The following is a 12,178-nucleotide window of genomic DNA, read 5'->3' as shown; positions in this document are numbered from 1 at the left end:
CTTTCAGCACCTTGTATTGTCACAAAACAACAGCTAGAGGCCAAAAACCTGCTTCTGTCTGGGAACCGAGTACGGACACAACTGATTCAACATAATCATATGTTGCAGTTCCAGTGCAGGGAAGGGCATGTCCTCACGGTGCCTATGGACAGGAAGTGTCTTGATGGGCACATGGATTTGCCTTCGTGTATCTCTGGTAAAGACATTGTTCATCTTGAAAAATTGCTCAACAGATACTCAAATATCCGAAGGGTTTGTAGGCACCACACTTTCCATTTTGACTGGTTCCACAGGTTCCAAGGCTGCCTTCCTCATTTCTTCACAAATTTTCACACACACCCTCCACAGAATTGGTTTTATCCTGCTATAAGCACATGGAGACAAGGCTGTAGTGGTTGTTTTCAGTCCACTGCACTGTGGTTTGATTGGACCAGGACTGTTGCACCAGAAATAGGCCTGCGTGTGCTGGGTATCCAGTTAGTATGAATGTATGTGGACCAGAGGCATGTACATAATATTTTGTTATTATTATTTGTACCTCTTCCATATGACTGGGCTGCCCCAGACACTCTGGCGATGAGAATCAGTGTATCCAGTGCTATTTTTCTAGATAAAGAGGTGCCGGAACTCATCATGAATACCTCACTTTTTCTCTCATAAAGGCAATGGAACCCACCTGAGAGATGCTGGAACACAGTTCTGGCCGGAAAAAAAGCTCTGAGTTGTCATGCTTAACACATGCTGTTAAATGTAGTTCATAACGTTTAACGCTGTGTTAATTGTGTTATTGTTTCTTGTGAATTACTTTGGAATCCTGGTTTGGGCCAAAAAAATTAGCCTTGAAAAACTGTTCCCAACATGCATGACCTACAGAATGCATTAATTTCCCCAACCACTTGGTGCTACATTTTCTGCCATGTCCCATGAAACATACTGGAAAAGAACTAGCATGCTTCAGATTCTGAGCGAATCACATAATTGCAGTTATGAGATTAATGCCCACCAGTTCAACCCACCAGTTCTTTAGTGCAGTCAAAGCCCCAACAGACCTTGGTAGTTACGGGCCACGTGAGCCATAAGTGGCACATGAGCCATAAGTGACTCCCCCCCTGCTATAAATATTCCAGGGTAGTGAGAGTATTTGCTGTTCTTCACTCTTGGCCCTTGGTTGCTGAACTAAGTCATCATTCTTATTGCTTTATTGTTTACCAGAAAGAGGGAAAAACTGTAGCCGCCCACCTGCTATTGAGAATGGAGACATTATTACCTTATCAAAGAAGCAGTACAAGGCTGGCTCTTCAGTTCAGTTCAAATGCCAAAAATATTATGCTCTGGAAGGAGATAACAGAACTTTTTGTGATAATGGGACCTGGACAAAAGCACCTGTTTGTTTAGGTAAGAACAAAGGTAGTGCTTATATTATTTGCATGAGTGAGCTTAGAATATCATTTAAGGAAATTCATTGCTGTCATTTGTATTGTCTGACTTCCGGTTTCATTAATATTACAGACGGCTTCTCTGGGACGTTTGAATCATATGGGGCAAATTCATGGTAAAGGATGTGAGATAAAGCATGGGAGATACCTAATTCATATCTTTCTTTTGAGTGCACTGCTTTTAAGCAAGCCAGGGCCAACTGTAGCTGGGAGAAAAAATCTTTTCTGGCTATGTAAACCAGTGACTGCAAAAAGCCTCTGTGGGAGCCTCTAAATTGAAGGATTGGAGGGTGGAAAAGTTTTGCCCTATGAGGAAGAAGGAAAAGGTTATGTGAGATGATGGTTATTCCATTTTAAAGAGGGTACCCCTCCTTTCCCTGACACTCCACCAGGCCACGTGAGATGTAGGGCCTGCAAGATTTCTCAGGAAGATCATCCTTCCTCTTCTTCTTTTTAAAATATTTTTATTCAAGTTTACAATTTACATTTACAACCCCATATCTAATCTTTGGACTTCCCTCCACCCTCCATGGGTCCCACTGTCAATCTTTTTTCAACTGCATCTTATATTATTCTCAGTTTTTTTTCTTAAAATGCCATGTTTTACCACAGTACTTGTTACATTACAAGTTTTGTTACAATCCTGCTAAAGTTTTTAGTTCTTTACAGTGTTCTCCAAGGTAATTTATAATTCTTCCCCATTCCTTATTAAAATTTCTGTCTTCTTGGTTTCTAATCTTCCCAGTCATATTCGCCATTTCAGCGTAGTCCATCATCTTTATCAACCATTCTTCTCTGGATGGGACTTTATCTTCTTTCCATCTCCTGTCCAAAAGTAGCTGTGCTGCTGTTGTCATGTGCATAAAAAGTCTTTTCTGCTTCATTGGTATTTCTGTACCTAAAATTCCTAATAGGAAAGTGTCTTGTTTTGCATCCTTCCTATTCAACCATGGCAGCTGATGACTTTCCATGGGCTTGTCAGCCTGTAGGATGGCACCTATATATATTGGGTGCCTTCATGAACAGAATTAATTTTCTTTCTCCTCACAGAACCCTGTGCAATCTCTTTGGCTGAAATGGAAAACCGGAAGATAGAAATTAAAAGGAGGTTGGATGGAGACATATCTGAAAGCATTTATGTACCACGTGGTGGTTCTGTTGAGTTCACCTGTAAAATGGGCTACATGGTTACACCAAATCCTTCGCAATCTGTTTCTGTAATCCAGTGCAATGGAGATTCAATTGTGTATCCTGAATGCAAAGGTAACTCAAGTTAGAAATGGAAGGATACTGAGTGGTTGTTGTTCCTGTTTAATTTTTAAATTATTGATAATCTTTCTTATCAATCATTTTATTGCTTTATCTTTTTTTTTTTGTAAGCTGCTTTGAGATTTGTTGGTTTTTAACATATAATAATGAATGTTCATACCCATGTGCTGAATAATATCTAGCCAGGAAAAGAATTTGTTGCTTGATCTGCTGCTGACCAAATGTACTTCTTGCATTCCTTCATAGAAATTGTCTGCTCCCCACCACAAGTAGAAAATGGCAACTTTCAGCCTAATCAGATTCAGTATGAATATCAAGAAACAATCGAAACACAGTGTGAGTCTGGGTATCAGCTTCAGAGCCGCCAAGCCACTTCCACGTGTACAGAGACAGGGTGGTCTCCTCCTCCGATATGTATTCGTAAGTAGCTTTCTCTTTGCAATTTCAAAACATGAGCAGATAGCATTCAATGCATCCGAAAATATTAGAGTTCCCTGCACCATAAGCCTGAGTGCTTGTCTGGGGACCACCTGCATCTGCTGCCACAGTCATCTATTTCTGTTTTCATAACCAGACCAAAGGAGGAAACCCAGATAATATTTAGACACTGATACCCTTGAGCCAAATGTGCAACCTCCATTAAACCAGCCAGCCAAGGAAAATAGCAAGTGGAACATCCTGATTTATTTATGTTTCGCTTAACCTTTTTCTCATCTTCTCCAAAGCAAAGAACTGTGACTATATTCGGATTGAGAATGGACAACTATCTGATACCTACGAACGCTGGAAAGACTACTATTTTCCAAGAAGGGTGGGACAAACAGTTGACTATCGTTGCCGTGATGGTTTTCTACCAAGAAATAAAGAAACATGGGGTAGAAGTTCATGTACCAAATTCGGCTGGAGTCCAGAACCAAAATGCTTCAGTAAGTTAACATTTTCCTTGCATTCTCAGCTTTGATCAGAAATGGAAACGGCCATGTACAAACACAAAATATGCCTATTCCGAAAGATGTGGAAGGAAAATGTGAAACATGGTTAGACAGTGCGTAATCAGAGTGGAAAACTTTAAAATTTAATATGAAAATGTCTTCATATGGAACCAAAAATATAATAAGCTGAGTTCCAGGCTGACCCATTTGGTAGTGGCGATTGTGTTCCATAAGTGGGGGGGGGGGGCTGATGGAAAAGATTTCTGTGTGATCACCACCCCCTAATATCAGTGGAAGATCTTGGTATCTGGGCAAGTGGCTATGGACGTAGGGGTGGGTTGAATCATATTAATGTCTCATTCCTGTCACCTCAGAACAAGCACATTGTTAATTCCTTCTTTCAAATGCCTGCAAATTTTTAAAAGACAAAATCCTAAAAATCCATATATTCTCTAAGTATAAAAAGAAGAGTTATAATGGTATTTCAATCACCAAAATATGTGTCTATCAATGATGTAACATATCTACTTTTTTGCTTTTAGAAAAATGTGATATTCCTATACTGCTTGCACATGGTACATTCAATGCCCATACTTCGCAGAAGTTCATAGAAGGTGATGAAATTTCGTATTCTTGTGAGGTTGGATATGATCCTATCAATCAACAAGCTAAGGCCATGTGCACCAAAAATGGCTGGTCACCTACTCCACGTTGTAACGTAAAAAGTAAGTGTTATTTATGGAATCCAATTTGACAATACAGAACCTGAGAACCTGGAGCCTGCCCTGTCCTGCTGTGAACAACCAGGACATTATATTATTTTCTTGGACTTCTCACAGTTATAGGAAAGCTTAAGGGTGTGCATGTCTGCAAATCCCATGTTGATTTAATAATAATAATAATAATATATTATTATTTATACCCCGCCCATCTGGCTGGGCTTCCCCAGCCACTCTGGGCGGCTTCCAAAATAATATTAAAATACTGTAATACATCAAACATTAAAAGCTTCCCTAAACAGGGCTGCCTTCAGATGTCTTCTAAAAGTCTGGTAGTTGTTCTCTTTGACATCTGGTGGGAGGGCGTTCCACAGGGAGGGTGCCACTACCGAGAAGGCCCTCTGCCTGGTTCCCTGTAACTTGGCTTCTTGCAGTGAGGGAACCGCCAGAAGGCCCTCGGTGCTGGACCTCAGTGTCCGGGTAGAATGATGGGGGTGGAGACGCTCCTTCAGATATACTGGACCGAGGCCGTTTAGGGCTTTAAAGGTCAGCACCAACACTTTGAATTGTGCTTGGAAGCGTAATGGGAGCCAATGTAGGTCTTTCAAGACTGGTGTTATATGGTCTCGGTGGCCGCTCCCAGTCACCAGTCTAGCTGCCGCATTCTGGATTAGTTGTAGTTCCCGGGTCACCTTCAAAGGTAACCCCACGTAGAGCGCATTGCAGTAGTCCAAGCGGGAGATAACCAGAGCATGCACCACTCTGGCGAGGCAGTCCGCAGGCATATAGGGTCTCAGCCTGTTTACCAGATGGAGCTGGTAAACATCTGCCCTGGACACGGATTTGACCTGTGCCTCCATGGGCAGCTGTGAGTCCAAAATGACTTCCGGGTCAGCGCCATCAGGTAATGGCGGATTCCACTTGATCTGGAGGGGACCGGCTCCGTGGGAATCGGGTCTGTACCGCTAAAGCGATGCGGGGACCCTACAGGAATCACAGGCGGTGAAGCCTGTGAACGTGGGACTCGGCAGGCACCTTTTGCGCCCCCCCAACTCACAAGGAAACCCTTTTACGGGCTTCGGAGCAGAGCGGGGCGAGCAGCGCGGTGCTGTGAGTCAATTGCTTCTTCCACAGAGTGAAGCTGCATGGCCATTGCTGGAGAGCGCTGACTTTTTCCTGGGACAATTGGACTATAAAAGTAACTACCCGTGAGTAGGGGAAATTGGACTTATTTATAAAGAAAGGGGGGGAGACTTAATTGGCTACTGAAGCGGGGAGGTCTAAACAGGAAGTCCGCCTTCCGTTTTTTAAATAGATCAAAGCAAAGAGACTTTTAAGCTAAAGCGCTGGAATTACACTTGAAAGGGACTGTTTTGTAACTCGATAATTTTCTGAACCCCCTACCTGGGAAGCAGGGAAGGAAGGGGGCTGTTTTTGGACTGTATAAACCTGCAAGAGAGAGGGAAAGAGCTTAAAATCCACCGCTCAAACCTGGGAACGGTCTGCCAGTGAAAAAGACTGTTGCTTTTTAGACTGCGTGTTAGCTGTCATTAGAAGGATTTTTGACAGCAAGAGAGATACATTGTGATCAGCTTTAATACTTTGTTTGCTAAAGGGAGAAAAAGCAACTGGAAGGTAACAAAAATTGGAACTGTTTCATTTTCTCGGTTGGAGTCTTTTTAAAAAAGGGAAAATTACTTCTTTTCTGGACTATTGCAACTGTTTCCACCTAGAGGGACCCTTAGAAATTGATACAAGGGGAATTTTCCACTGGTAAACAGGAATTGCTTATCTGAGACTGACCTTGGCTCTTCTGCTGTTTTATTGTTATGGCAGATGGGAAAGAGAAAGTAGACTTGTCATCTTTAGACAGAACAACGAGGTCTGGGAAGACCTTGGGGCAGCGAAGGCAATCAACTGCTGGCCTTCCTATTGTATCTGGGACTGTATCAACACAATCTAAGTCCAGTGGAATGTCTTCAGAAGATGCTCTAGCGAATGCATTGGCTAATATTAATGAAACTTTGTTACAACTCAGTACGAGGGTCGAAGAGACCAATAAGAGGGTTGAGGAGACAAATAAGAAGGTTGATACTGCAAATAAAAAAATTGACTTAAATACAGAAACATTAGATAGTCTGGGGCAAAAGGTCAACAGTAACACAGAATCTATTCAGAAATTGTTGCAGGAATCGACCTTGACCCAGGAAAAAACTGCTACTGTGGAATTTAAGGTAGCACAACTGGAAACAGAGAAGGTTCCAGACCTACAGAAACAAATTGAAGATCATAAGCTGACGTTGAAAAACAGACGAACCTAAGGATTAGAGCTGTACCTGAATTGGAGAAGGGCACCCTGACAGATTTCTTGACACAAGAATTTGGAGAGTTTTGGAAGTTGGAATTGAAACAAGAAGACTTTAAAATCGTGAGGGCTTTCAGACTAGGAAAAGGAGGAAAGAAGATCAAAATAAGGGATTGTTTGATTACCCTCCAATCTAAAGAAGAAAGAGACAAAATTTTGGGTTTGCATTTCCAGAACCCTTTGATAATTCTTCAATCAAGAGTGAAAATTTTCAAAGATATACCGAAACACCTTTTGGATCTTAGATCCAGTTTTGGAGACTTGGTTGCCCTGCTGAGAAAGAACAAAATTATTTTCAGGTGGGAATTCCCCCAAGGCCTATCTTTTAGCTACAAAAGAAGAAAGATAAAAATAAGATCAGTGGAGGAGAAGGATAGGTTTTTGGGAAATCACGAAGAAGACCTGCAGAAAGGACTTGGAAAAGAGCCAGAAGCATTGGACAAGAGTTCACCAAAAAAAAGGGAAACCAACGCCAACAACTGATACAGACAAACTACTGGGTGCAGTTGGAGAAAAAGCAAAGTATGTAAGTATATCATGACACTGCAAGCATTAAGTTGGAATGTTAATGGACTGAACTCCCCGGAAAAGAGGGGGAGAGTATTTCATATCTTTAAAAAAGAACATTTGGACCTGATTTGCTTACAAGAAACACATGTGACAAGGCTACATCGGAAAATTCTGAGTAATAAAAGATTAGGAGAGGAATTTATTTCATCAGATAAAGTTAAGAAAAGAGGAGTAGTACTTTATGCAAAGGAAAGCCTGTCACCGAAATTTTTATTTAAAGATGATCAAGGAAGATTTGTTGCAATTGAAATCCAATTACAAGGAGAGAAGTTTTTGATAGTAGGTATCTATGCACCGAATGAGGGAAAATCGGAATTTTTCAAGAAATTGCATGAAATTTTAATGGACTATTTAGACTACAATATGATCTTGATGGGAGATAGGAATGGAGTGGTATCTACAAATATGGATAAAGCCCAGAGACAGGTGGTGACAAAAGATGGCAGATTACCAAAGACGTTTTTTGAAATGGCTGACAATATGGACCTTGTTGAGATTTGGAGAAATAAGAAACCCCTTGGGAAGAGAAGGAACTTTCTTCTCTGAAGCCAAAATGACATGGACAAGAATTGACCAAATTTGGGTAACTAGGGGACTGGCCCCGAAGATTAAAAAAAAGCGGAAATCTGCCCTAAAACTTGCTCCGACCATAATGCCGTGAAGATGGAAAAGATATTAACACCAATTGGTTCCTTTAGATGGAGGATGAATGACTCTCTGTTTAGGAATGAGGAAATGACTAAAAAGGCCCCAAAAAACTTGAGAGACTATTTTGAGATAAATATGAATACCACTACTGAAAAAAAGAGTAATTTGGGATGCAAGTAAAGCAGTTATGAGAGGGTTTTTCATACAACAAAATGCAATTAAGAAGAGAGCCCAAAAGGAAAAAAAGGGGAAAAAATTGGAGAAAATAAAGGAAGGAGAAAAGAGACTGAGGGTAAAACCGAAATCACAGGAGATCCTGAGAGAGATAAAGCTACATCAAGTACAATTTATGAAATTGATGAATCAGGAAATAGAATGGAAGATTAAACAGATGAGACAAAAGACATTTGAATCGGCTAATAAATGCGGGAAACTGCTGGCTTGGCAAATGAAAAAAAGACAAAAACTTAACACTATCACTAATTTGGGACTTCCGGTCGGCGCCAGCGTTAATGGCGGTCCTTGCTTCGAGCTCCGAAGCAGGACTGCTCCGTGAGTTCGGGTCTGACCCGCTACGGCGAGCGGGGGACCCCTAAAATCACAGGCGCTGAAGCCTGTGAGCAAGGAGATTCGGTGGGCACCTTTGCGCCCCCCGATATCGCGAAAGAGCCTTTTTAAAGGCTCCGGAGCGGCATCGGGAGTGAGCGCGGTGCTGAGGATCGCAACCCAGCCCACGGAGCGAAGCCGCGTCGCCATTGACGGAGAGCGCCGATTCCTTCCTGAAATTACCGATTGGCAGCAGTACCCATGAGTAAGACCAACAAATAAAGTGAACGGGACTTTAAATTTTAAGATTTAAGAAGATTAGGCTGAAAACGGGCAAGGCAAAAAATCAAGGAAGTCTGCCTCCCGGAACTGCATGATTGATTGAGCAACGAAAGGAGCAAGCTGTATTTAAAGGGAACGTATCTAGACTTTTTAAACTTGTTAACCTGACATCGAAAGAGGACCTCCCCCCCTAAGGAGTAGGAGAGGGGGGAAGAAAATTCACTTAACTTTGTTTGCTTGGGGAAAGGAGTTTGGAACGGGAACTTCTGCTGTCAATACCTCTGGCCAGGCTGCCGGAGCAGCGAGCGCCTGGGAGTGAACTGTCATACTAAATGGTGGATACAAAGTGTCATTCGCCTGACAGAAAGTAACAGGACTTTAGTGAACAAAACTGTAACTGTAACGTTTCAAATTGTAACAAAATAGGACTTTTACTTGGACTTTCACTTTTGGAACTTTCCATGGCTACTTCCTTCCCTGTTTCTTTGTTCCTGTAATGGATACAATGTACTCCCTCTAGAGGCTTAAAAGAGAGACTGCTGTACTGAGACAGAAACAGTGGGATTTTCCACCTGCAACTGTTCCTGTGGGAACGACCTTGAGATATGAGCGGCCCACTGGATGAAATATCAACAAGATCCAAAGCAAAGCAGGCTCAGGCTCAAAAGAAAAGAGGCTCCTTGACAGGAACATCAGCAGCACAGGAAAGAGTAACAACGGTATCAATGGATTCCATGACACAGGCTCTACTCAGGATAAATGAATCCCTAGAATCACTCACTAAGCAATCCACAGAGAACTCCAAGAAATTGACAGAACTGACAACAAGACTGGATTTGAACACGACGATAATATCAACTAATACAGACTCTATAAATCGTTTAATTCAGGAAAGCTCAGAGACAAGGAAAATAGCTGAGAGCGCCAGGACCACGGCTGAGGAAACTAAAGGGAAATTTGTTCCTATTGCAAAGAAAGTATATGAACATGACGAAGCCTTGGCCCTTATGGAACTGGAGAGGAAAGGCAAGAACTTAAAATTGAGATTGGTACCTGAGGAGGAGGAGGACAAGCTTGGGGAATTTCTTACAGATAAGTTCCAAGAATTTTGGAGTGACGAGCTACAGGAAGAGGAAGAGGAGTTTGCAATAACTACAGCCTTCCGGATTGGCAGAAAGCAAGGCAAGAAACCAAGGGATTGTTTAATTACTTTGAGATCTAAGGAAGAAAGAGACAAAATATTGAACCTACACTTCCAGAAGGCACTGGTTATTAAAAATTCCCAAATACAGATTTTCAAAGATATTCCCAGATACTTCTTGGAGGTGAGAACACAATTTAAAGACTTAGTTGACTTATTGAAACAAAACAATATTCCATTCAGGTGGGAATTCCCACAAGGGCTATCTTTCAACTTTAAAGGGAAGAAAATCAAAATAAAAACAATTCAAGACAAAGAACATTTTCTGGAGAGAAACCTTGAGGACTTTCAGAAAGGAACTGTGAGAGAGAGGGAAACACTGGATATTGCAAACCTATCGTTTGGATTGAACCCAGCACCGACTGACGAGGAACAAGAACTTGGAGCAGTTGGCGGGAAAAATACCCAATAACAAAATGTCCCTGCAACTTCTGAGCTGGAACTGTAATGGTCTGAACCACCCCCGAAAAAGAGATCAAGTTTTTCATATATTAAAGAAAGAACAATTAGACATAATCTGTTTGCAAGAAACTCATATTGCCAGGATACACAGGAAACTTTTGATAAACAAGAGATTAGGACAGGAATTCGTTTCCTCAGATAAAGTTAAGAAAAGAGGGGTGGTGATTTATGCCAAGGAAAAATGGGAACCAAAAATGATCTTTAAAGATGAGGAAGGAAGATACCTGGCAGTAGAAATTCAAATTCAAGGAGAAAAGATTCTAATCGTTGGAGTTTATGCACCTAATGAGGGGAAGGCAGAGTTTTTCAAGAAGTTGCATGAGACTTTAATGGACTTTATGGACTTTAAAATCATTATGATGGGAGATTTCAACGGAGTTGTCTCCACAAATATGGACAAGGCACAAAGACAAGTAATATCTAAGGACGGGAGACTACCAAAGACTTTTTTTGAACTGACTGACACCATGGACTTAATTGATATTTGGAGAACTAGGAACCCTCTGGAAAGAAAGGGAACCTTTTTCTCGGAAGCAAAAATGACCTGGACTAGAATTGATCAAATTTGGATTTCTAGCAATCTGGCACCAAGAGTGAAAAAAACAGAAATCTGCACAAAAACCTGTTCTGACCATAATGCAGTCAAGATGGAAATGAAATTAACAACGGCTGGAACCTTTAGATGGAGAATGAATGACACCCTATTCAGAGATGAAGAAATTTATCAAAAGGCCCAAAAAATATTGAAGGATTATTTTGAGATAAATTTGAAAACGGAGGTGGAAAAAAGAATAGTATGGGACGCAAGTAAGGCCGTGATGCGTGGATTCTTAATTCAGCAAAATTCCATAAAGAGGAAGAAACAAAATGAGAGGAAGGAAAAGATTCTGAACAAGATAAAAGAAGGAGAAAAGAAATTGAGATCCAAACCGAAGTCTCATGAGATTTTAAGAGAAATAAAATACCATCAGACGCAATATATGGAATTGATGAATCAAGAAATAGAATGGAAGATAAAGCAAATGAGACAAAAGACATTTGAATCGGCAGATAAATGCGGGAAACTGCTGTCATGGCAACTGAAAAAGAGGCAAAAGCTAAATACTGTGACATCCCTGGAAATAGATGGGAAAATTATTAACAAACCAAATGAAATAAGCATCTGTTTTCAAAGTTTTTTCAAAAAGCTGTATGCACAAGGGCCTACAAACGAATCTGAAATAGAGGAATTTGTTAAAAAATACGGACTATCAAAGATTTCAGAACAAAATAAAAGGATTTTGAATGAAAAAATTACAGAACAGGAAATAGAGGGTGCCATCCAGAATATGAAATTGGGGAAATCACCAGGACCAGACGGTTTGACTGCGAAATACTACAAAGATCTTAAAGAATGGCTAATACAGCCATTGAAGGAAGTATGTAACCAGATATTAGAGGGGAAAAAGGCTCCCGAATCGTGGAGAGAAGCATTCATCTCACTTATACCGAAGACAGAAACTGAGAAACATCAAGTTAAGAACTACCGCCCTATATCACTCTTGAATGTGGATTACAAAATTTTTGCAGACGTTTTGGCGAAAAGGTTTAAAAGAGTTTTGGTGGAGGAGATTCATAAGAACCAAACAGGCTTTCTCCCAGGGAGACACATGTCAGATAATGTAAGGAACATCATAGACATTTTGGAGTTGCTGGAGGTGGACATTAACAGAAAGGCAGTTTTAATATTTGTGGACGCTGAGAAGGCC

General features: G+C 41.0%; 1 protein-coding gene across 1 annotated transcript in view; it reads left to right on the top strand.

The window, feature by feature from the left end:
- Positions 1-12,178, top strand: part of LOC309371824 (complement factor H-like) — a 29,470-nt gene that overhangs the window by 5,710 nt on the left and 11,582 nt on the right. Inside the window, exons 4-9 of the mRNA XM_081914873.1 lie at positions 8-196; positions 1,213-1,395; positions 2,487-2,699; positions 2,952-3,125; positions 3,431-3,631; positions 4,180-4,362. Of these exons, the coding sequence (XP_081770999.1) occupies positions 8-196; positions 1,213-1,395; positions 2,487-2,699; positions 2,952-3,125; positions 3,431-3,631; positions 4,180-4,362 (1,143 nt within the window). The remainder of the gene's footprint in view (positions 1-7; positions 197-1,212; positions 1,396-2,486; positions 2,700-2,951; positions 3,126-3,430; positions 3,632-4,179; positions 4,363-12,178) is intronic.

The sequence above is a fragment of the Podarcis melisellensis genome, assembly GCF_964234715.1.
Source record: "Podarcis melisellensis genome assembly, chromosome: 6".
Taxonomy (NCBI): domain Eukaryota; kingdom Metazoa; phylum Chordata; class Lepidosauria; order Squamata; family Lacertidae; genus Podarcis; species Podarcis melisellensis.
The sequence above is the reverse complement of the archived record's forward strand: the minus strand, read 5'-3'. Positions and strand labels throughout refer to the sequence as shown.